We start from the raw sequence: 21,798 nt of genomic DNA on the forward strand, positions 1-21,798 counted from the left end.
GTGTAAAATCCTAGTCCCAAAAACCTAGCTTGCAAGTTAAGAATTATTGCTGAATAAAATGCAAATACTAACGTTAAGGTAAAAGGTGGCTTGTTGGCTGCCAACGGGTGCTCCACATAAAGCAATTTGGGTACAATACATTGTATTTTACATGTTTGATTCAGATTAAGATTTTCATTCTGATTTCATTCAGATGCGGCACGCTAAAACTGGAGGTTGGGCTTTCTGGCAATTAAAGCTAAAGCAGAAGTGGTTAAAACTGAGCAGTTCCCATCAAAGCAAAGAAAATGAGCAGTTCCCTTTCAGTTTCTCCAGTCAAGTTCCTGCCTACGAGAATGTTAACAGTGTTGTTGAAGTTGTACCCTCTTGCAATTCTGCACTCGGAGAGATAAGATTAGGGCAGCGCAACATTTTGGAATGTGGGGCCTGTTTCGGCACCTTTAACCGTTCCTTATTCCAATTGCTGGGTGGGGTGGGTGGACGATGGGTCTTTGTATAATATCCTTGCAGGACAGAAAATAAAACGGCACATTCCAAAGTACCGTTCCTTGCCAAAATAAATGCAGGTTCTAAAATGCTGGGCTAAGGGTTAAACGCTGCAGCTTGTTTTGGTGTGAGCTTTATACGGTCTGCACTGTTGATAGGCCAATTGGTAAGGATTAAATTCAGTCTAAAAGCAAATTTTCCCTTCCCCAGAGGGGCATAAGTCACCATGTATACCTCTGGCAGAGAGAGAGAGGTTTAGAGGTGCTGAAAGATTTGCAAGCTCGTTTTTTTTTATAACGAGCTTTTGCAGCTGCAGATTCAGACCCATGATATTTTATTATTATCTGGCGCTTGTGCTTTCTGTTTTCACGGTCAAGTTGTTGGAGAGAGATCTCATCAGAAAAGTTTCAAGGATTGTTTTTTGGTTTTAAAACAAATCTTTTCCCTTAATGCAGATATCTAACTTTAGTGCAGCACGCACGCCTCACTAATCCGGGCAACTCTGTCCCTATCGCAGAACATTGTGGGATTCAGCGCTGTTTAAAACTGAAATCTTCTTTCTATCATATTTGTGAAAATTGTTAAATTATAATTGAATTCATTTTTTTTGGATGATTGTTCCTTCCTCTCCTTTTCCATGTGAAATGGCTCTTCCACCACCTGAGAAACCAGGTTACCTGGAGAAATTCCTGCAATGCAAATGCCATCCATCAGGGTGCACACTTGGTGCAGAGCCTTTATTGGGGGGGGGAAGAGTTTCCGAGGCGTTGCAAAGCATCCCGTGCTATAGCCCGACCCAAATGCAACTAGTGGTAACTTCCAGTTCGAATGATATGATGCTCATTTACGTGCCCTCCCCTGAGGGAGAGAAAGTAAGTAAACTGGAATCTTTAAAGTGTTGGAGGAACCTGGAAGTGTCGGTTTGACATATCAGTCCAACAGTGGCCTGGCTCTACCTAAGTGCCCAAGGTCAGTTTATCACAATATCCATTGTGGCCCAGGTCATTCTCAGTGAAAGCAGAAACCTGTGAGACGTGATTCTTTTGTGTATAAATATGTTTTCTTGCATAATAACCCAATATTTAGTTACAAAAAAAGTATCCATGCTGTTCACATCACCTTTTAAGTATGTAAATTAATTGTAGATTCACAGGCTGATATCTACACCTTGGTCCCAGATGACCAATCTGTTGATGCATTTGTTTTCTTCTAATGAATATTATTTGTTTTGGAGACATTATCCCTTTTACCTTGCTTTACTCAAGTTTTTCCCTACTCTATTATGGAACTTTATTTGCCAGAATAGAGGTCCCAAACTCCAATATGACCTGCCTCCAGTGTTGGTGCTTAGGCTGAGGTGGAGAACGTGCTGGCGATTATTCTGCCCTAATCCACGTCTGAATTGGTTGAAATTTGATCTAAATCCAACGTGGATAAAATAGAGGTGCAGATAGCAGTTTAATGTCATCTGTCTGGGAGCAGCATAATCCAATTTGAGTAAAATACTCAAAATCTACCATTTATGAAAGCAATGTGTGCTTGGCTTTCAATGGGTTATCCTCCCAAAATTCCAGCATGATTTCAAAATGACAAAGCACATGTTAAGATCCTGGATTTTAATGGGTTTCAGTGCTTCCCATCAATGCTGACTTGCTAAGTGGAGGAGTGGAGGTGGGGACTGGAAGATTTCTCAGCCGTTGAATGTTTGGTGCTGAAATTAGTTTTCTTAAAGTGCACTTGGACTAATAACGCAGTCTAACTGTAAATGTTTCTACTCTAGAGTTCTTTAAATGGGGATATTGGAAATTTTTTCACTAGGTTTTGATACTTGCAGGACAGTAAGAGGGATACTGTCTAAAGGTGTACTTTTGTGCATGTCCTTTTTGTTTTGTGCACGTTCTCTTATTGTTAGTCTTTCTCTTCCCCCTCAGACTCGCTCTGTTGCTGTGAACAAATTTGTTGTGAAATGAATTGTCTGCACTTCAGTTTGTTAATTTCACCTTAATTAAAAAAAAAAGCAGTTTTGCTTTTCTCCAGTTGGGTGTGTGTTTTTGCTAATTTCAATTTCACTACTGAGGGAATTTGGGCGTTAGGACGGAAGTTGTCAGGACGCTAGTTCATACCAGCGATTCCTGGAAGACCCCATGTTATAGTGGACTGAGTTGCACTGGGATTGCAAGTGAGATTTCCTTGTAGATAGGTAGGCTGTAAGTGATGTGCCTGGCAATAGAATATCAAAATTGTGTTGACCCTCTGTGGCAATCTTGGGAGTCCAATTCCTGAGCCAGACATTATTGATGACAGACTAGCCGGAGTGGCTCATCGGCAACAATTAAAAGAGGAGGAAATCAGTTCATGGGGCCAGCGATTCTTCCTACTTGGCTCTTGTTAGCCTGACAAGTCAAAGGCCTGATGTTTAGGGTGGACAAGCAGCAGGAAGCTTGTTCGGACAGTGTTCACAATGGTTTTAGCTGGTAAAACTCCATCAGAACCTCATTGTACACCTTGGAAGCCCCAAGCCTGGGCTCTTACCAAGCTGCACCTCATACTTTCCAGAATTGGGTAAGCTGGGAGCAAGGAGGGAGTTCTATTCCAGATATAGAGATATTTGCAAGAAAGATGTCATTCATGTCTAGACCTCTGTCTTTATTGGCTGCTCTTCAGCACGACATTAGGTTTCTGCCTTCGTCAGTCACCCCGCCTACCAAGGATTGCTGGTAACAGTCACACTATCTTGCCCATGGCGCTTGTAGTGTGTAAATAGCCAGCTTGCTATTTCTAGAGAGAAAGGGGGAGAGATTTCACAGGATGTGAGAGTTTTATATTTATGGTACCGATTTAGTGTGATCTAACTAGTTTCTGAGTTCAATCATATCCTCAGGCATATTTAGTGTAAATAGTTGACCTCTCCCAGATCTTGCAACAAAGCTCACGTTGAGGTACATATTGTGCAGGACAAGCAGACTTATAAATGGTGAGGATCTTGAGAGTTCTTTAAATCAACCCCATTCCAACTGACCCCATTCTCTACAGCGCAGAGCATCCAATACGAAATTTTCTACTCGTCAGCAGAGAACTTGAGAACAAAGTGTACCAGAAGCCTGTACGGTCGCATCGGGGAGTGAGATCTGGATGACCTTCTGATCTGGGAAGAAGAGAAGGCCGTTCACAGACTTCCTCTACAGCCAGACCAGTAAAACTCGCACAAGTCTGATCTGTACAAATTGTACAATCGCCTAAGTTGTGCATCTGCCCAAGTCCCCGTTTAAGAGTTTTTATTTACTTTGCACAAGTCATATTAAATGTGTGGTCTCAACTGATGTGACTTGTGTGAGGTTTATTGTATCTGCAACAGACACAAGCTCCACTCAGTCCTACATCTAGAGCGCCACATGAACAGAAACTTAACAATGCTACACTGTACATGTGGCATTTTTGGTCTGTCAACATCTCCACGCTTTCCAAATGGTAATCATAGTTATCGTCAAGTTAATAGTGAGTCTGTAACCCCTGTGTAATATGTTTTAGATATCTGTTCGAGTCATGGTACAGGATGGATCATGCGACATTTAAAAATATCCAGAGATGGGATTACGAAAGGTTATTTACAGTTTGGAATCACTGTGTACGAGAGGAATCGAATCATTGTGCTTTCCTTATCCAAGGGCTTTCTGAATGCATAAATACTGTCCTCAGCATGTTGGTGTAGCGTCTCTGTAACTAGTCCGTGATTGTTTTCATGCTGGCATGTATATTGTATGCAAGGACACTGTATACAAGATAACTAATGAATGAGCACATAAGCTATATGACCATTGCTTCAGTCGGATCCTCCCTGGGGGGGGCTTCAAGGTGACACCCTTGGCCACATAATGTGGTGGCGTTGGTTGTCCAGTTCCTGAGCCAAGCCGGTCCACAGTTCTCTGGGGCACTGCTATTGACAGACTTGCCAGCTTGGTTTCATCGGCAGCCCTTGGAAGGACAGACCAGTCACCAGGAACAGCTTCCACGGCTCCTGCTAAACCCAGAAGCCGGAATTCTAACAAGTAGGATTGTCCTAGCTGGACAAACAGCAGGAAGCTTGCTCGCCTCGATGCAATCTAGTCACCGACTCACCGACCAGTGGACGTTGTGCATTTGCAAACTCTTCTGACCCCTCACACGTGACCCTAACTGACCCTATCGGTCACTTTCTGTTCAGCAAATTGCTTCATGTCCCTTGCCCCATCTGCCCCGCATTCAATGGGTGGGTGGGCTTTCAGCCATTCTGCCCCCTGAGCCCCACCTTGTGGAATGCCATCGTAGAGCCCCTCTGCCCTGACTCTCCCTCCCCCACCTTAAGAACCACCTCTTCGACCTGACTTTCGGACCCTTCGCAGATCCTCGAGCACCAAACTAGAGAAATAGTTTTGTCAAGAATGTGGGGTGTTGTTTTTTTTTTCAAAACGCAACCAAGATTTCCGGTGAATCTTACGCAAATAGATTTGCTCAATTTATTGATTCAAGATATTGAGAAACCAGGAACTAACTGGAAAAAAAAACCACTGAAGTAGCAATGCAATGCAATTTATCACGAGGTCTTTGATCTCTCGCTTCCCCCCCCCCCCCCCCCCGCCCCGCTCTGCCAATCTCACTCTGTTGTTAAGATTGAGTTCAGGTTGACAACCTGTTACCACAACAGTACCTCCTTGGACTTGGCCAATGGAAGGCACGAGCTCCTGGCTGGTAGGAATTACTGTGAAACACTGTGTACGTATAACACAAAAGGAGTGAACCGCTATGTCTTCCTACTCCATGTAGTTCAACGCCAGAGTTTAATCTTGGTGACTGTCCATTTAGGCTCAAAGCAACAAATGTTACACGAGTCTACAAGCGAAGGTTTGTGTGCAACCATGTAAAGATAAAATTGGTATACATTATAGCAATGAGATATCCAAACTATTCCGACTGATTTGTCTCCTACAAACGACTCTTGATACACAAGGAATTTAGCAATTTTTTTTTTTTTTTTACGTTCGAGTTTAATCTTCTGGTGCTGAGCAGATTTTTTTTTTTATTTGCAGCGAAAAGGATTTCTCACGGTTTAAGCAGTTTAGGTTTCGTAGGTTTTTCTCTCGCTTTTTCACTCCCAACCACAATAATAATAATAATAATAATAATCTTTGCATTTGATATAGCGCTTTTCACGTCGGGAGGACGTCCCAAAGCGCTTCACAGAACACACTAAAGTGAATTGACTGTATATAGTTGTGTCCCAACTCTTCCCTCCACAAGATGCGAATCATTCAGAACTCTGCAGCTCGTGTCCTCTCCCAAACAAGCTCTGTGACCCCCATCCTCGCCCGGCTCAGTGGCTCCCCATCTCCCAGAGGTTAGAGTTCAAAATCCTCATCCTTGCCCTCAAAGCCCTCCACAGCCTTACTCCTCCCTACCTTTCCCTACCTCTAACTTCATACAGACCCGTCCGCTCCCTCCGCTCAGCAGGCTCTGGCCTGCTCGATGTCCCCTGTCCCATCGGGAGTCTGGCCTGTGTCCTTTCTGTCACCGCTCTGGGGAACGCCATCCCACAGTCCCTTTGCCTCGTTCCCTCTCTTGCCTCCTTCAAGGCCCATCTCAAGAACCTTTGACTGCGCCTTTGGTCACACTCCTACCCCTTCTCTCCCCACCCTCCTGATCCCAATCCCCAGCTTGGGTCCCTGTCCAGTGCCTTGGGATGTCCTCCCAACGTGAAAGGCGATGTACAAATGTACTCAACACACTTCGCACACCATCCCTTCACCCTTGGAACCTGAGATAGGCTGATGCGTTGTCATTTCTTGCTGGCTGTCAGCAACAGATTTAGGTCAGATTCAACTCATTTCCTTGGGGATGTTGATAAGTACTAAATGAGTACATTTTAAAGCCTTTTTTTTTCAGACTTCCCTCTCAGAAGAAAACCTGAAGTGATGACAAGCGACTGAGCCAGTCAGTCACTGACAGTGGAGCAGCAAGTACCGTAAATGATTTCTATCCTATCGTAAAGTCACTAACCAGAAATTTCTAATATTAAAATATCTTGTGTTTTATTTCTAACTCGTTTAACCTCTGCTGCTGAACACGCAACACTCTGCTTTGCCTCACACAGACTGAAAAGCACCTCATTGGGCAACAAAGCTGAACTGGATCCACAGAGATGTCAGTCTATTCGCTCCATATGATGCTGATCTAATGTATATAATAATAATAATAATAATCCTTGCATTTGATGTAGCGCCTTGTCGTGTCTTCGAGACGTCTCAAAGCGCTTCAGAGAAATATATTATGAAGTGAATTGACTGTACATTTTGTGGGCGAAATTAAAATTCATTTCAAATTCTGAATTTTAAATTTAAATTTTAAACCATATTTACAGATATAATTGGGTAATTGTATGAAGTGCAATAATTTACAAAGTCTTTTTTTCACACTATTAAGTCACCCTTTGTTACTTTTGTTTTAAGTGATGAAATTCTGATGTTCAGTTAATTATTCGGTTCGTTAATAGACAACTATATTTCCCTGTTTTAAATGAATTTTAATTAAAATTAAAATGTAGAATTCTGCAAGTACTAAAATACCTGTTTTAATTTAACCCTCTCTTGCGTGCATGCTCTTGTGTATATTTTAACACTCGTCTTTCCTGCATATTATAGCATTTTTATTTTGTTTACAGAACATGAAACATAGACCGTTTGCTTACAAAATACGGAGTCGCTACACTCCACAGTACGTCCTGTGAAGCGCTTTGAGAAGTTTCGATGACGTGATGAGACGCTATGTAAATACAAGGATTATTATTGTAATTTATGTGTGTTTGTCCAAACCCAAGATTGTAAACATAAAACCTGGAAACCCAATTGTCACATATGTATTAACAGCACTTTTTTTTAGTAACTAACAGAGTAAGTAAGTAAGCGGCAGAATTCCAACATTTAAATCCCACCCAAAGACCTATCTCTTCAACAGCATCTATGGTCACCCTCAGTTCCACTCCTCAGACAGAATTGTCTGGCACTTTGGAAACGTGCTCTCGATGTGAAAGGCGCTGTATAAGTGATTTTTATTGTACTTTAGCCAGTGTATAACCTGAAGGGGAAATGTGATAAGTGGTTAAACTTCTTAAGAAAAAAAATCTGAAAGGAATTAATCAGCTTAAAGAAGCAAAGAATGTAACTGTTTTTGCAGCTTTACGTTTTTACTTAAGAATGTACATGGGGTTAGAGAGAGAACTGTGTGGGTTTGAATTTCTTTTTAATAACTTGGAATAACAGCCTCTGCAGGATCCACAGGAAGATTTCCACAGAGTCGCTCTGTTTGTTGCTATGGTGAAAGCTCTCTGGATCCTGTGCGATGGAGTCATGCTGGTCTGGCAAAGAAAGTGTAATTGAGTAACGGCAAATTAGTGGTGAGGTCCCGGATTACATTGCAAAATCTCTCGGACGTGATTCTGAAGTCAAGCAAGAGTCTGGCTGACGCTGGTGGTGGGTTATAATAATAATAATAAAAGTATAATATAATAATCCTTGGATTTGACATTGCGTCTTATCGCGGCTTCTAGACATCTCAAAGTGCTGTGAGGTTGAATTGAACCGTATATTTTCTGCCCAGTCACCCTGCAGTCCAAATCACCCACGCCCTCCAAACCAACAATGGTGGTGGAAGCTATTCGAGACAGTTCGTTCGTTGCGGTTTTCTCAGCCTTGCCTTGTTGGCTCTCCGCCTTGTCCAAATAGTGTCAGCAGGCTCTTCAATCGACCGTGGAGAGAGAGAGAGCCTGATTCTCCGCCCTTGCCAAACTTATACCTTTTCCACTAAGAGGCGCGGGGGGGGGGTAGCGCGGGAATCCTGCTGGATTTCTTTTTCTTATTACCGCTCGCTTGCTGGCCCGGGGGAACGCAGATTACATCTGTAGCATTGTAGCCCCCTTGTTGCTAACCTGTCTGAGAGGTCCGCAAGCTCGGCACAGACTGGTTGGTGACGGCCTGGCTCAGTCGGTAAGCACCGAGTGAGAAGTTTGTGGGTTCAAGTCGCACGTGGGAGAGCGCGAGGACTAGGCTGGCAATTCAGTGCAGTGCCAGGCAGCTGCGCTGTCTTATCTACAGATGAGGCGACAAACCGAGGCCTTTCCTTCCCTGTTCAGGTGGACGTTAACTTGGAAAGAGAAGGGCCTTTCAGTGAATTCTTTGGCATCATTTCTCACTTCATGGCTGTTTGTGGGACATTGCTGCGCTGAAACTCTCAGCGGGGTTTGCGTACAGTCTTCATTTGCAGAAAACGGTGAGAGTTTTTGATGATAAGGCGCTACGTTAAATGCTGGGATTATTATTTATTCACATAAAAATATATATTTGTTTAGCATGGTGGAATCTGGAAGCAACTATGATCTGCGGTCCCGGTGTGCTATCCCAAGCCATTTTACCCAACAAGCACTAAAGCCTTTCAAGGAAAATTATCTCAGTCTATGGGTAGGACTCCTAAACATCAATCCGATGTTATGGCAGGGAAGGTTGAGGGAGGTTTTTGCGCACTTAGTGCCTTTCTGCGTTCCTCTATTTAAGAATGTGGCTAAACTGAGTGTCAGTGGGTGGACAGAGACTATATACACCCAACACCCACCCCCCCAAACCACCCGCCATTCACACGACAGGGAAAGGTTAGGGTTCAGTCCAAGCCCATACAAGCTCAATAGAAACACAGCACCAATCTGAATACAGTGAGGGTTATTTTGTGCGAGGCAACTCACGTGGGCGAGATTAGACATTGTCTTGCAAATTTATCAGAGAAATTGCGTTTAAATGAACGAGTTAGTTTCCAATCTCTTCTCGCTTCACTGTTATCTCCCTCTCTCTCTCTGTGCCTGTTTATAACCAGAGCACATTGATACTTAAAAGCAGTTTTGCTTTTAATGACAAGGTACAAATCTCGAACGTGCCAAGCGATGACAAAGGCTGCTTCAAGCAGTTTGTTCCTTTGCGATCGTGCACATAGCGAGCGCTGGGACTCGCGACAACAACAACAACAGATTACATTTGATCGGTGTGCAGAGGAGGAAACAGCTGCTTCAGGGTAGAAACACCAATGGGCCGGTGTTTTGGTGGGACGGTGGAGACGATGTCCTCACGGCCTGAGGACGTCGCAAGGCACATCAAAAGCTGTTGGAGAGCGTCATATGTAACCTGATTAAAAAAAAATAACGCCTAGCGTTGGCCTTCACTTCAAATGTGTCCAAAGACTTCCCTTATATTCCTGACAGTCACTGAAGTGTGGACAAGTTGATGCATACAGAGCTGACTACACAAGGTCAGGTCAAATAATCGAGGTGAATACTCTGTTCCACCCCCAGGCCCCACACTCCCTTCCCCCCGCTCCTCAGTGGCATAGAAACAGTTGCTAAACTATCTCAGTCAATGGTCTGTTCCTCCCAAGTCCCATTAACGAGCAGCTTGGCTTGACTTGGGGGAACCGAGGACCGACCTGACTTAAGAACTGAACTACTGAGACCGTCACAAAACAAATCACTTGATTCCGATCTTCCATTTGTCAGGTGTGGCATCTTAGAATGCACCTCAGCATCAAAGAGAACCCTGCTTTACGTCCTCCCCTGCCATCGCCCAGAAGCATAGCCACTCATGTGTCATTCTCTATTGGGCAATGAGCCTTTGTTAGGGAACTGGGAGGTACCAGGAACTCTTTGTGAGGCACAACTCCGGATAAAATGTGTGAGGACATTGCTTGCACCATCTCGCCAAACACCTGCCCTTCTGCACACAAACCAAGGTAGGTACAAAGCCCCGTATATATGAGCGTATGTTCACGAACGCAGACTCCAGGTTCTCAGAGCAGTGTAGACTGTTGTTACACTTTCACTTTCAGTGTGTACTGGGCTGGACTGTGCAAGTCAACCTTCCAGCTTCTGATTCCTCGCAGCTGTGAAGTCGAAACCTCAACCAATTTGCCTTGTGTGCTCTTCCTACCTGTTCCCCGGAGCTTTCCTTTGATGCCCCCAAACCATCCCCGATGGTTGACCAAAAATATGAGTCAATTTCATGATAAATAGGAGGCACCGAGTGACATCCTCTGAAATTTGCCAAAAAAAAGTGATGAGTGCTTGTAGCTATGGTGATTGAGAGCTCTTTCCCCACCAACTGTGTTGAGCAACTGAGGAACATGTCACAACCGGCAGAGAGGTCACTGGCTTCCTTCCCGTCTACAGTATTTCGGGGTGGAGTCCAGCTCTGATCCTGGAGTGAAAGCCGGGTTAGAGTAACCTTTCGTGGACCTGGCACCCAGATGATTGGTGAGCAAACCCCTCGTTTTCATGTGCCCCTGTTTATAAGTAACGTGCCCAGTGGTGGGCTGCCTCCCCACCCCCTCACCCCAGGGAATGTGAGCGGGGTGGCAAACGCGGGGGGCGTTGGGGAAATTTCCCAAGCAGCCATAAGGCGCCGAATGAGCTTCTTCCCCGAGACTGGGTGAAAGGATAATTCTGTCCCCCAGTAGACACAGAGAGAGAGAGAGAGAGTTTGACTGGAACTGAAACCCACGTGCCGAAAGTGAAACAGTCGAGCAGAAACTCTGAAACCGTTTCCCGTCTGCCTGTTCGGGTGGATGTTAAAGATCCCACGGCGCTATTCGTAAAGAGCGAGGAGTTTCTCTCTCATGCTGTGTCTCAGCGAACAATTCCCCCCCCAAATAAAATTGGCCACTCTCGCTTTGTGGCTGTTTGCAGGACAAGGCCGCGTTTCGCTCGCAAAATACACAATCAATCCACTTTACAGTATAGTCCCGTAGGGTGTCGGTTACAGCACTCGACTCGCAAGTGAGAGGACCTGGGTTTGATTCCCGGGCGGAGCAAAATCTTAAGACAAGTTCCATTAGTCCACACGCCTGTGTTTACTGAACGGTAAGTAGGAACCCAGTTGTTGGTCGATTGGCGCCTGGCTTTCTGGTGTAATAATCCCTCCGAAACAAAATAATAATTTGGTTACCCCATCCACGGCTGATCGTGGGACACTGCTGCGCGCAATGGGATGTCGCATCAAGCTCAGAAAAACGCACAGTCAAAACACTCGGAGTGTTTCCTGGGAAGCGCTTTGAGACGTCTCAACGTTATCTGTCATCCAATGCAAGGATTAGCGTCGTCGTCATCATGATCATCACCGAGACGTTCCAAGAGGTTCTTTTTTTACTGGTGTTGAGATGAAGGCTGTCTGTGTGTGTGTGGAGGGAGGAGATGGTGGGTGGGGGTGGGGGTGGGTGGGGGGGGTGGAGGTTGGGGAGTTAATGATCCTGAGTGGAGACGTGTTATGCTCCAGGGATCTGTGTGCTTTTGTCTCTGAGCCATTCCTCCCACTGAGATTAGTAACATTGCTCTTTATCAATGCGTATCCAACTCGTTGGATCCAACAAGTCACACAGTGCAAACACAAACACACCAGAGCAACGCTGGACACTGTCCAACCTCCAGTCACACAACCAAAGAAGGCTTTAACATGGGAGGTTTTCCTTTCTTAACACACAGACCAACCAACTGATGTCCTGTTACATGTCCTTCTCCAGAGCCTGGGAAATTGAACAGTAGTCACTTTGCTGAGGAGTGGGGAGTGGGGGTGGGGGGGTGGGGTTGGGTGGGGGAGTGTTTGGGGGTGGGGGAGTGTTTGGGGGGTGGGGAGTGTTTGGGGGGTGGGGGTGGTGTTGGAAATAAACATCTCCAAAGCAGAGGAGGGGAAATAAACTGTGAGGGTTGAGAGGTCGGTTCTCTAAGCAATTGGTAGATTTTGAATCACCCCTTTGTGTCCCACCCACCCCACAGCACCCACCCACCCCCACAGCACCCACCCACCCACCCCCACAGCACCCACCCACCCACCCCCACAGCACCCACCCACCCACAGCACCCACCCACCCCCACAGCACCCACCCACCCACCCCCACAGCACCACCCACCCACCCCACAGCACCCACCCACCAGCACCCACCCACACCCACAGCACCCCACCCACAGCACCCACCCACACCCACAGCACCCACCCACACCCACAGCACCCACCCACACCCACAGCACCCACCCAGCCACAGCACCCACCCACCCCCACAGCACCCACCCACAGCACCCACCCTCACAGCACCCACCCACCCACAGCACCTGCTGACAGTCTAACATGGAACAAGGATTGACCAGTGCTGCTTTCATCCCCCCCCCACAACCCCACAACCCCACAAGAGGCTGATAACGTGTGAATTCATTACCAGTTCAAATCCAGCAAACCACACAACAAAAACACACACACACACACACACACCCTCATGAGAGGGGGGAGTGTTCAGTGCAGAATTTGCTGCCTGTCCTATTGCCACCCATTTGGAGTTCATGTTCACTGTCAGCTGCAAATGTGAAGCCTTTTCCTCTCTCTCTCTCTCTCTCTCTGTGCATTTCTCTCTCTCTCTCTCTCTCTCTGGTTCTCATCAATTACTCCCTGTAGATCTGCCCACACACAGACCTGGGACCCATCCTCAGGTGATGGTGAAACGTTGCCAAATGCCCCCTTTTGCCAAACAACTGGATCTCCCACCCACCCACAGACAGGACAGAGACAAGGCAGACAGAGACAAGGCAGACACAGACAAGAGACACAGCAAAGGGCAGTACTACAAATCCCAACATGCAGTGGCATTTGCAGAAGCTTTTTTTTTCCATGAACACAAGAGGTCCACCCAATAAGAAAGTGAGGAGGTGTTGCCTTTATCAGGAACCGGTGCTATGTGTAATGTGTGTGTGTGTGAAGGACAGACAGAGAAGAGCGAGAGAGAGGAGAGAGAGGAGAGAGATGCAGTGAAGAAGAAGAAGAAGAAGAAGAAGAAGGAGGAGGAGAGAGGCATCTGATGGAGAGGAGAGAGGTTGGGAGGCATCATCACAACAGCAGCAGCAGCAGCATCAGCATCCCCTTGGTTTCTCTGCAGTGTCTGGGTGCTAAACTCACTGAGGCTCACAGCTTCTCCCAGGCAGGACATTAGCTTCCATGAGATTCTTCAGGCTCACCTTCAAGTGCTTCGTGGATTGCTTTTGAAAGCATTTTTCCCCCCTCTTCCTTGCTCCCCTCCAGTCGATTTGCGTTGAATCGTTTTGTTTCTGTGCCTCTCTCCCCCCCATCCCCATCCCCATCCCCTCCCCATCCATCCATCCCCTCCCCATCCATCCATCCCCTCTCCATCCATCCCTCCCCATCCATCCATCCCATCCCCTCCCCATCCATCCCCTCCCCATCCATCCATCCCCATCCCCTCCCCATCCATCCATCCCCATCCCCTCCCCTCTCCATCCATCCCCTCTCCATCCATCCCCTCCCCATCCATCCCCTCCCCATCCAAAGCAAAAAGGTGCAACAAAAACCCAACAGCAGAGCCCCAAAACAGCCCCATATCGCGAATCATGTTGGCAGCACCAGAAGAGCTTGTTGGTGCAGGTGGGTTTGAATCCGGTTTTAATTCAGGATTATAGAGTGTGTGCAATGTGTGTGTGTGTGTGTGTTTTTTTTTCCTCCTTCTCCTGCATTATTCAGACAGATCCGACCCAAACCACAGATTGATGGGCTTTGAGTATCCCTGGAAATGATGGCTTTTAAATAGGGGGGAGAGAGAGAGAGAGAGAGAGAGGGGGGGAGGGGGGAGAGAGAGAGAGAGAGAGAGAGGGGGGGGGAATGGAGGGGGGAGAGAGAGAGAGAGGGGGGGGGTGGAGGGGGGAGAGAGAGAGAGAGAGAGGGGGGGGGGATGGAGGGGGGAGAGAGAGAGAGAGAGAGGGGGGATGGAGGGGGAGAGAGAGAGAGAGAGAGAGAGAGGGGGGGGATGGAGGGGAGAGAGAGGGAGAGGGGGGGATGGAGGGGGAGAGAGAGAGAGAGAGAGAGAGGGGGGGATGGAGGGGGTAGAGAGAGAGAGAGAGGGGGGGGGTGGAGGGGGGAGAGAGAGAGAGAGAGAGGGGGTATGGAGGGGAGAGAGAGAGAGAGAGAGAGATGGAGGGGGGAGAGAGAGAGAGAGAGAGGGGGGGGATGGAGGGGGGAGAGAGAGAGAGAGAGGGGGGGGATGGAGGGGGAGAGAGAGAGAGAGAGGGGGGGGGATGGAGGGGAGAGAGAGAGAGGGGGGGGGAGAGAAAGAGAGAGAGATGGTTGCAATGTTTTCCTGGTGGTTGATTTGACTGCGAAAAAAATTCATGTCGTTTTCATTTCCTTTTTTTTTGCAACAAATTCAATTGAAAGAACCTTTTTTTTTCCAAAAGCAAAAACGTATTTCTTTTCTTTTAGCCCTTTTACAGAGAGCCTTCCCAGCATTTGGCTTTTTAAGTCATCCTGTGGCTGGGGGTGGGGGGGTGGGGGGGGGTGTTATTTATGTGAGATCAATTCTCACATAAAAGGTAAAGCAGCTATTTCTGGAGCATTTTATTGGATTCTATGCATTTGCACTGAAAACCGTTACAACGCAAGTTACAGTACAATGTAGGTATTAGTTATTGGGAGCTCCTGAGTCTACTGTGTGTATGTGAGTGAGTGTGTTGTGTGTTTAAGGAATCTATTCAGTGTTTCCTTTCCCTTTGGCGGAGGCAATAACTGGCAATCAATTCCATTTTAGGAATCCAACAATAATAACAAGCACTTGCATTTGATTCAGCGCCTTATCGCGTGGTTGAGACGTCTCGAAGCGCTCCACAGGATAAGACTGTAAGGCGAATTGACTGCATTTTGTGTGTGTGTGTGTGTGTGGGGGGGGGGGGGGGGGGGGGGGGAATGCTAATTCCGATCCTCCTTTGTAATCTGTGTTGTGTTGTGGGTTGAGGGAGGCAGCTGTGATGTGTTGTAATTTGGTCCTCGTTGATCAGCAGAGAGCGGGGTCAGGTTTTAATTTGGTTGAATTGGGAGCACGTAGAAGAGATTGATTGGTTGGTGCTGGGGAATGGAACAAATTCTTGCTCCGGTGTGCTTCTATGTCCGCAAAGCTTCCTCTACATTCTCACGTTAGGCGGAGAATAAAGCTCCCTTTGCACCATCACCCTCAGGTCTGTAGCAGCACGTTTACATATAATAATAGTAGTGTATTCTTAATGCTTGCCTTTGATGTAGTGCCTTATCGCGTGCTTGAGACGTCTTAAAAAAGCTTCACAGAATAATATTGTAATACAATAATATAATAACTTCAAACCCGTCTTCCTGGCCAAAGTTTTAGAACGTGTTGTTGCATCCACAGGCCTGGGTGAGTGAAAAATTTCCTGCGGCTCAATGTGGGCAAGACGCAAGCCATATTCTTTGGCTCCCGTCAACATCTTCTCTCCTGCGGGTCCGAAGTCCTCAACCTCCCCGGGCTCGGGTTGGATCCCCGGCTTTCCTTTCTGCCCCATATCCGTTCCCTGACCAGGACCCGCTTTTTTTTCCACCTCTTGTCACATTGCCCCTGCCTCAGTGTGTCCCTCACACCCAGAGCGACTGAAACACTCGACCGTGTCTCCGTCACCACCTGGCTGGGCTGTTCCAAAAATGCCCTCCTCGCTGGTCTCCCCAGCTCCACCATGCACGAAATTCAATTAATCCCAAACTCCCAATGCCCGGATTCTCACCCGCACGAAAACTCTGTACCCCCATCACCCCAGTCCTTGTCAGGCTCCACTGGCTCCCAGTTCCCGAATGGATCGATTTCAAGATCCTCTCACTCATTTTCAAATCCCTTCATGCCCTCGCACCTCCCTCGCTCTCCGATCTGCTCACTCCACCACCCTCTGCCTCCGCTCGGTAGGCTCCAGCCTCCTGTTCGTCCCTCGTCCCCTCCGGTCCACCATCGGTGGCCGTGCCTTCAGCCGCTACGCCCCGAAACTCTGGAGCTCTCTCCCTCAACCACTCCGCCTCGCCCCCTCCCTCCCCACTTTCAAACCCCGCCTAAGGACCTTCCTTTTTGATGGTGCTTACGGTCACCTCCCTCTCCCCCTGGCTCGGGGTCAGACTCCACTGCTGTCTAGTGCTCTGGGACGCTATCCCATGTGAAGGGCTCTAAATAAATGCAACAAATGTTGTTGTAATAATATGGAATAGCTCTACACTTAAGCGTGCAGGCAGGCCTCCAGCAGTTCAAATGAATCAGTCATTTGAATCTGTCAATAGCCAGAAGCTGTTGCTTTCACCCGTATGGAGAACGCTCCCAAACTCATTCACAAGATTACAAAAGAGTTCAGATGAAGAAAACCCATCAGCCCATTCAGTCTCATCCTTCCAGTACACCCACCCTACCAACCTCCTCTTTTTTTTTGTCAAATGAGTCCATTATTCCTGGTTTCAACAACCCTTCCTTGTATAACTCAATTTCAGTTGGTTGGTTGATTACCCTCAGAGTATAGAAAAACTTCCTGGAGTCTGTCTGTCCCGAAACTGCCCTTTTTTGTAACCCAAAACTTGTTCTGCTGCTTCAGTTCATCGTTCCTTCAGGAAGAGACGTTAAAATGAGGTCGCTGGTTCCCTGTCCATCTACATTGTAGATTCCACGCCATTATTCAAAAAGAGGAGTTTCTCCCAAAGTCCTGGCCAACAATCTTGCAGTTGGTCACTCAATTCATGGCTGTGTACAAATTGACTGTGGGCTTTTCCCATGAATAATAATTACTGCCCTTTGTAGTACATTCTGCAAAGTATTTTGATGGCACGATAAGCCACTAAATCAGATACAAGGATTATTATTATTATTAGTTGAAAGTATTGTTCTGGGTTTACTTTCTCGATGCCTTTATAAGGTTTTCTCTGATATGTTGCCTTTGAAGACTGAAGAGCCCTCATTTGTCTTATTTGCTGCTATTTTCTCTTATATTGCAGTTAATGTTAACCTCTAACATGCCTTATTGCTCTCCAGTGCCTCTCAGGCATTGGGCTAACCCTTTGTGTTATAATAAATAAATAATAACCCTTGCATTTGACACAGCGCCTTATCACGTCTTCGAGACGTCTCAAAGCGCTTTACAGAAAACACTATAAAGTGAATGGACTGTACGTTTTATGGACGGAACGCGGCATATAACTTGCCCAGCCACACAGCAGTGCCCCATAAACAGTTAAGAATGAAGGGACCATATTATTTTTTTTGAAGGGAATATTGTAATGAGTGCCCTGTCCTCCACCCTCCCCGATCCCAACCCCCAGCTCGGGTCCGAAACACTGATTGTCCAGCCCCTTGGGACGTCCTCCCGATGTGAAAGACGCTGTGCACATGCAATTTTATTGTTGCTGTTGAGTCATGTTTGCCTCTTGCCTTTATCTTACGCACAGTGCCTTGCATTTGTCTGTATTGACCGCGAGACGAGACAGACAAAAGGGACTTTTGTCCTGTTAGCCTGGGACTGGATTTGGACCCGAGTCCAAATGTTAGATGAGACAACATGTTAATCAGCTGAGGTGCTTTTTTTTTGATGCCTTGGACATTTGTCCAACTTCGATTGCTCACCTGTGGAATTCCAACACCTGTGGTTATAGCCCCATCTAGTGGTGAGTCAACCCAACTGGCACTCAATGGGATCAAGCTTCAAAATGGCAGTGCCATTTGGAAGCCTTGCCTTTTGGTGACATTTCAGTTCAATAACATTAAGGTCCACTTTATTTTTTCCACGTGGGTTACATTTCTCGTAAATGTTTGTGCGTCGGCCTGGCTCAAATTGCTGCACCCTTCGCTGCTGAGTCAGAAGTTCGTAGGTCCAAGCCCCACGTTGGGATTTGGGACGTCTCCAGTCTTTGCCGGGTTGGGATAGGCTGCGTTAATGGAGGGGCCGTCATTCAGACGAGACGTTAAGCAAGGTCCCGTCTGCCTGTTCAGGTGGAGGTTAAAGATTCTTTGGCACTATTTCTCCTGGTATCCTGGCCAATAATCCACCGGATAAAGATTGGTGATTCACTTTGTGGCTATTTGTGGGATGTTGCTAATGCATAAATAGTCTGTTGCGTTCTGCCACAAAATACACACAGTCACACCACTTTACAGCATCCTGTCCAGCCCTTTGAAATGTCTCAACAACGTGAAAAAGTGCAAAAACAAATGCAAAGATTATTATTACAATGAACTCACCTCAAGCCAAACCAATACTGAATGGCTGTGGTGGGGGGGCATTGTGAACGGGTAGCTAAACCCAGGTAAATAATAATAATCCTTGTATTTGATATAGTGCCTTATCATTCGAGACATCTCAAAGCGCTTCACAGAATATACCCAAAAGTGAATTGACTGTTTTTTGTGGGTGAAACACGGCAGCCAATTGTGCACAGTGGGGTAAACAAACAAAGATGTTACTCCCAACTTGTGTAATGTTGGGCGTGAGGAAGTACAGTATCTATACATCTATACTGTTTCTTCCCCCTTTTTTTCTCTCCCTCCCTGTACAGAGTCCTACTGCTGTGTGCAATTGGCTGTCGCATTTCGCCCACAAATATACAATCAATCCACTTTACAGTGCATTCTGTGAAGCACATTGAGATGTCTTGATAAGGCGCTATATCAAATTCAAGGATTATTATTATTAATATTTCCCTTTTAATATTCCTCTCAGCCCAGGCTCACATTTAGATTTTAAATCTATGTTTGAGGTGAGGGGAACCTATTGTCCTGTTAAATCCCTGACCAAAACATGTGAATGGTCTTTTTAAATGCAGATTACTTAGTGATACTTTCAGTGCACACTCTGAAATACAGTGAAATAGTCTCGAAATGCCCAACCTTTTCTCTGTTCCACCATTTTCTTTGTGGACTGTGCTTCAAGGGGCTGTGGTTAGTGATGTGTTTGACAGGCTGTCACAAGCCAGACTGCTCTGCTGTTGCCTCAGACACATGCAAATCACCGACAAGCCTTATTAGTAAAACGGGGTTGAGTCCTGCTTTGATGGTCGGTGCTTGCTTTGCAGCACGGAGGCTGGCTGCTCTTTCAAAGAAGTGTAGGTCACAAATGCAGACGTCACAGCACAGAAAGCAGCTTCCAGAAGCTAGATTCCTCAACCTCTGTCTGTTGAACCTTCTGACAAGACATTTAACTAAACCTCAACTCTCCTGTCGGAGGTTGTTGGATGCCAAAACTCAACAGCAACGACTTGCATTTACATAGCACCCTTCGCGCATCCAGCATCTCGGAAAGCTCCACGTGAAGGTAGAGATAGTTTGTAATGAAGCTCCGTTTATTTTTATTTTCCCATTCCATCATTAACCATCCCCTCTATCCAGCCCCTGAATCTATCAAACACTTTGCTTCGATACAGGTTAATTTGCCCCATTTCAGCACTCCAAAGCTCAGTAGCAGCTGCCCAGGTTCGATGCAGGGTACAATTCCCCTCTACGCTGGCCTTCAAACACAGCTTGTCAGCTTCCGAGCATGGAGGCAGGTTACGCTTGACCTGACTGGCACTCTACCTATCGTGGCTCAGGTCCATTTGATATGTGCGTTAAGGCATTGAGATATCCTGAGCAGGGTGAAGTGTTTTGTGTTGCTACATGTTTCACTGCAGGGACAGACGTCACTGCTACCTCAGTCCTTCCCCCGCTAACCTCAAGCGTACGTGCACTTTCCAGCTAGGAATCACGAGACAGTAATCCCTAGCCCAAACTTCTCAATTATTGCCTATCCGATCAGCTAACAAGGAAGGCCCAGACCTGAGCATCGAATCTGGGACCTTTGCGAATACGGTTCCAGAGGTGATAGTCACCCTGTGTGATGCATTTAGCCACAGAGTCACCCGGGAGCCCTTTCCTTTCTTCGGCAAAGGCCAGGAAGAAAACGCTCTTAATCCCCGGCTCTGAAGTTGTTGTGAAGCAGAATATGCGTAGCTCGCTGCAGGTTATCAGGACATAAATTAGCTGAGGGCTAAACAGAGGAACCAAGTCTCGAAATCTCCTAACATTGTGCGTGTTCCACTTAACTGCCCCACAGGTAATTACACAGACATCAAGGTCACCTCAATGTCAGCTCTGCTTCCTGCAGAATACATATACTGTATATCATTATAGTGCTTCTCTCTCTCTCTCATTCACTCACTCGCACTATCTCTCTCACACACGCACACACTCTCTGTCTCTCACACTCTCTCTTGACTTCAAGATCCTCTCACTCTTGTGTTCGATTCACTCCCTGGCACCTCCCGACCCTCTCCAACCTCCTCACTCCCCAATCCACCACCCGGCACCTCTTCTTGACTGGCACCGGCCTCCTGCTCGTCCCTCCGCCCTCGCCATTGGAAGTCACGCTTTCAGCCACTACGCCCCGAAACTCTGGAACGCTCTCCCTCAATCCCTCCGCCTTGCCCCCCCCCTCTCTCTCCCTTTTTAAGCCTCGCCTGAAAACCCTCCTCTTCAACCTTGCTTACGGCCACCTCCCACCCCACACCCCCACCGGCTCGGGAGTCAGGCTCCGCCACTGTTAAGCGTTCCGAGACCCTACCCTGGTGTGGGGGGGGGGGGTGGTAAGGACGCTATATAAGTGCACGTTGTTGTTGTCGGTACCACTCTCACTGTTCCTGGCTTCACTAGGTTTGCCCCAGTTACAGAAGGAAAGTGGGCCTGATCGAGGGGGTAGATCGGCAAGTCGGCTTCTGCAGTCTGCCACCACTTGATCGGTGTCCTACCACCCCCACCCCCCCCACCCCCCCCACCCCCAGGTCACGAGATGCAGCACGATCCCTCACCGCGTCTCACCATCGCCTGCAGGAAGCCACGGTTCCAGACTGCCGATCAACGCGAGCTCTTTTTCTGATCGGTACCTATTGATTTGCTTTTATCGGAATCTTAAAGGAAATCGATGCCTTAATATTTCAGCGACAGCCGTTGTGTTTCGCTGCAGCCATTGAGCAACAAGCATGACTCACGCAATACAATACAAAATCACATTTACACAGCGCCTTTCATGTCGGGAGGGCATCTCAAAGCCCCGGACAGTCAGGGATTTGGACCGAGTTGGGTGGGTGGGGTGGGTGGGTGCGGGGGAACAGGAGAGCAGCCGAAGGCACGGGGAGGAAACATTTCATTGGGTTTATTTGCTTTTAAAGCAAATCGCACCTTTGTTTTGGCAGACTGCCATTTAAAATGCGAACGTCTCCACTGGTCTGACCTTGACAATCTGTGCTCGAAATGTCACGACTTACGGGCAAAGTTTTGTTTGTTCGACCCGCTCTGCGACCTCCGCTGCAATCGGGCGCAATGTCGCCTCGTGGCCGAACGTGGGACGTGGCTGTGCGCACGTTGGCTGCCGCTTTTTCCGCCAAGTTTGCTTCCGCTTGTAATAGATCCTGTGAAGCGCCGCGAGTC

General features: G+C 47.2%; 2 protein-coding genes across 10 annotated transcripts in view; both read left to right on the forward strand.

Moving 5' to 3' along the window:
• The window catches only part of usp19 (ubiquitin specific peptidase 19), a 45,543-nt gene extending 36,880 nt beyond the window's left edge, over positions 1-8,663 (forward strand). For 2 of the 8 annotated variants that reach the window (XM_042339508.1, XM_042339509.1), the window contains exon 26: positions 194-2,522. In XM_042339508.1, the coding sequence (XP_042195442.1) occupies positions 194-499 (306 nt within the window). In that variant the 3' untranslated portion in view covers positions 500-2,522. Of the gene's footprint in view, positions 1-193; positions 2,523-6,402; positions 6,482-6,610; positions 6,695-7,177; positions 7,985-8,644 lie in introns of those variants that run through there. The other 6 variants (XM_042339517.1, XM_042339514.1, XM_042339516.1 and 3 more) reach the window with 6 other exon arrangements.
• A 5,165-nt stretch (positions 8,664-13,828) lies between these two features.
• LOC103176696 (sodium- and chloride-dependent creatine transporter 1) overlaps positions 13,829-21,798 on the forward strand; it is a 52,084-nt gene continuing 44,114 nt past the window's right edge. Inside the window, exon 1 of one of the 2 annotated variants that reach the window (XM_042339536.1) lies at positions 13,829-13,967. In XM_042339536.1, the coding sequence (XP_042195470.1) occupies positions 13,934-13,967 (34 nt within the window). In that variant the 5' untranslated portion in view covers positions 13,829-13,933. Of the gene's footprint in view, positions 13,968-14,934; positions 14,991-21,798 lie in introns of those variants that run through there. The other variant, XM_042339537.1, reaches the window with a different exon arrangement.

Source organism: Callorhinchus milii, unplaced genomic scaffold, assembly GCF_018977255.1.
Source record: "Callorhinchus milii isolate IMCB2004 unplaced genomic scaffold, IMCB_Cmil_1.0 Scaffold12, whole genome shotgun sequence".
NCBI lineage: Eukaryota > Metazoa > Chordata > Chondrichthyes > Chimaeriformes > Callorhinchidae > Callorhinchus > Callorhinchus milii.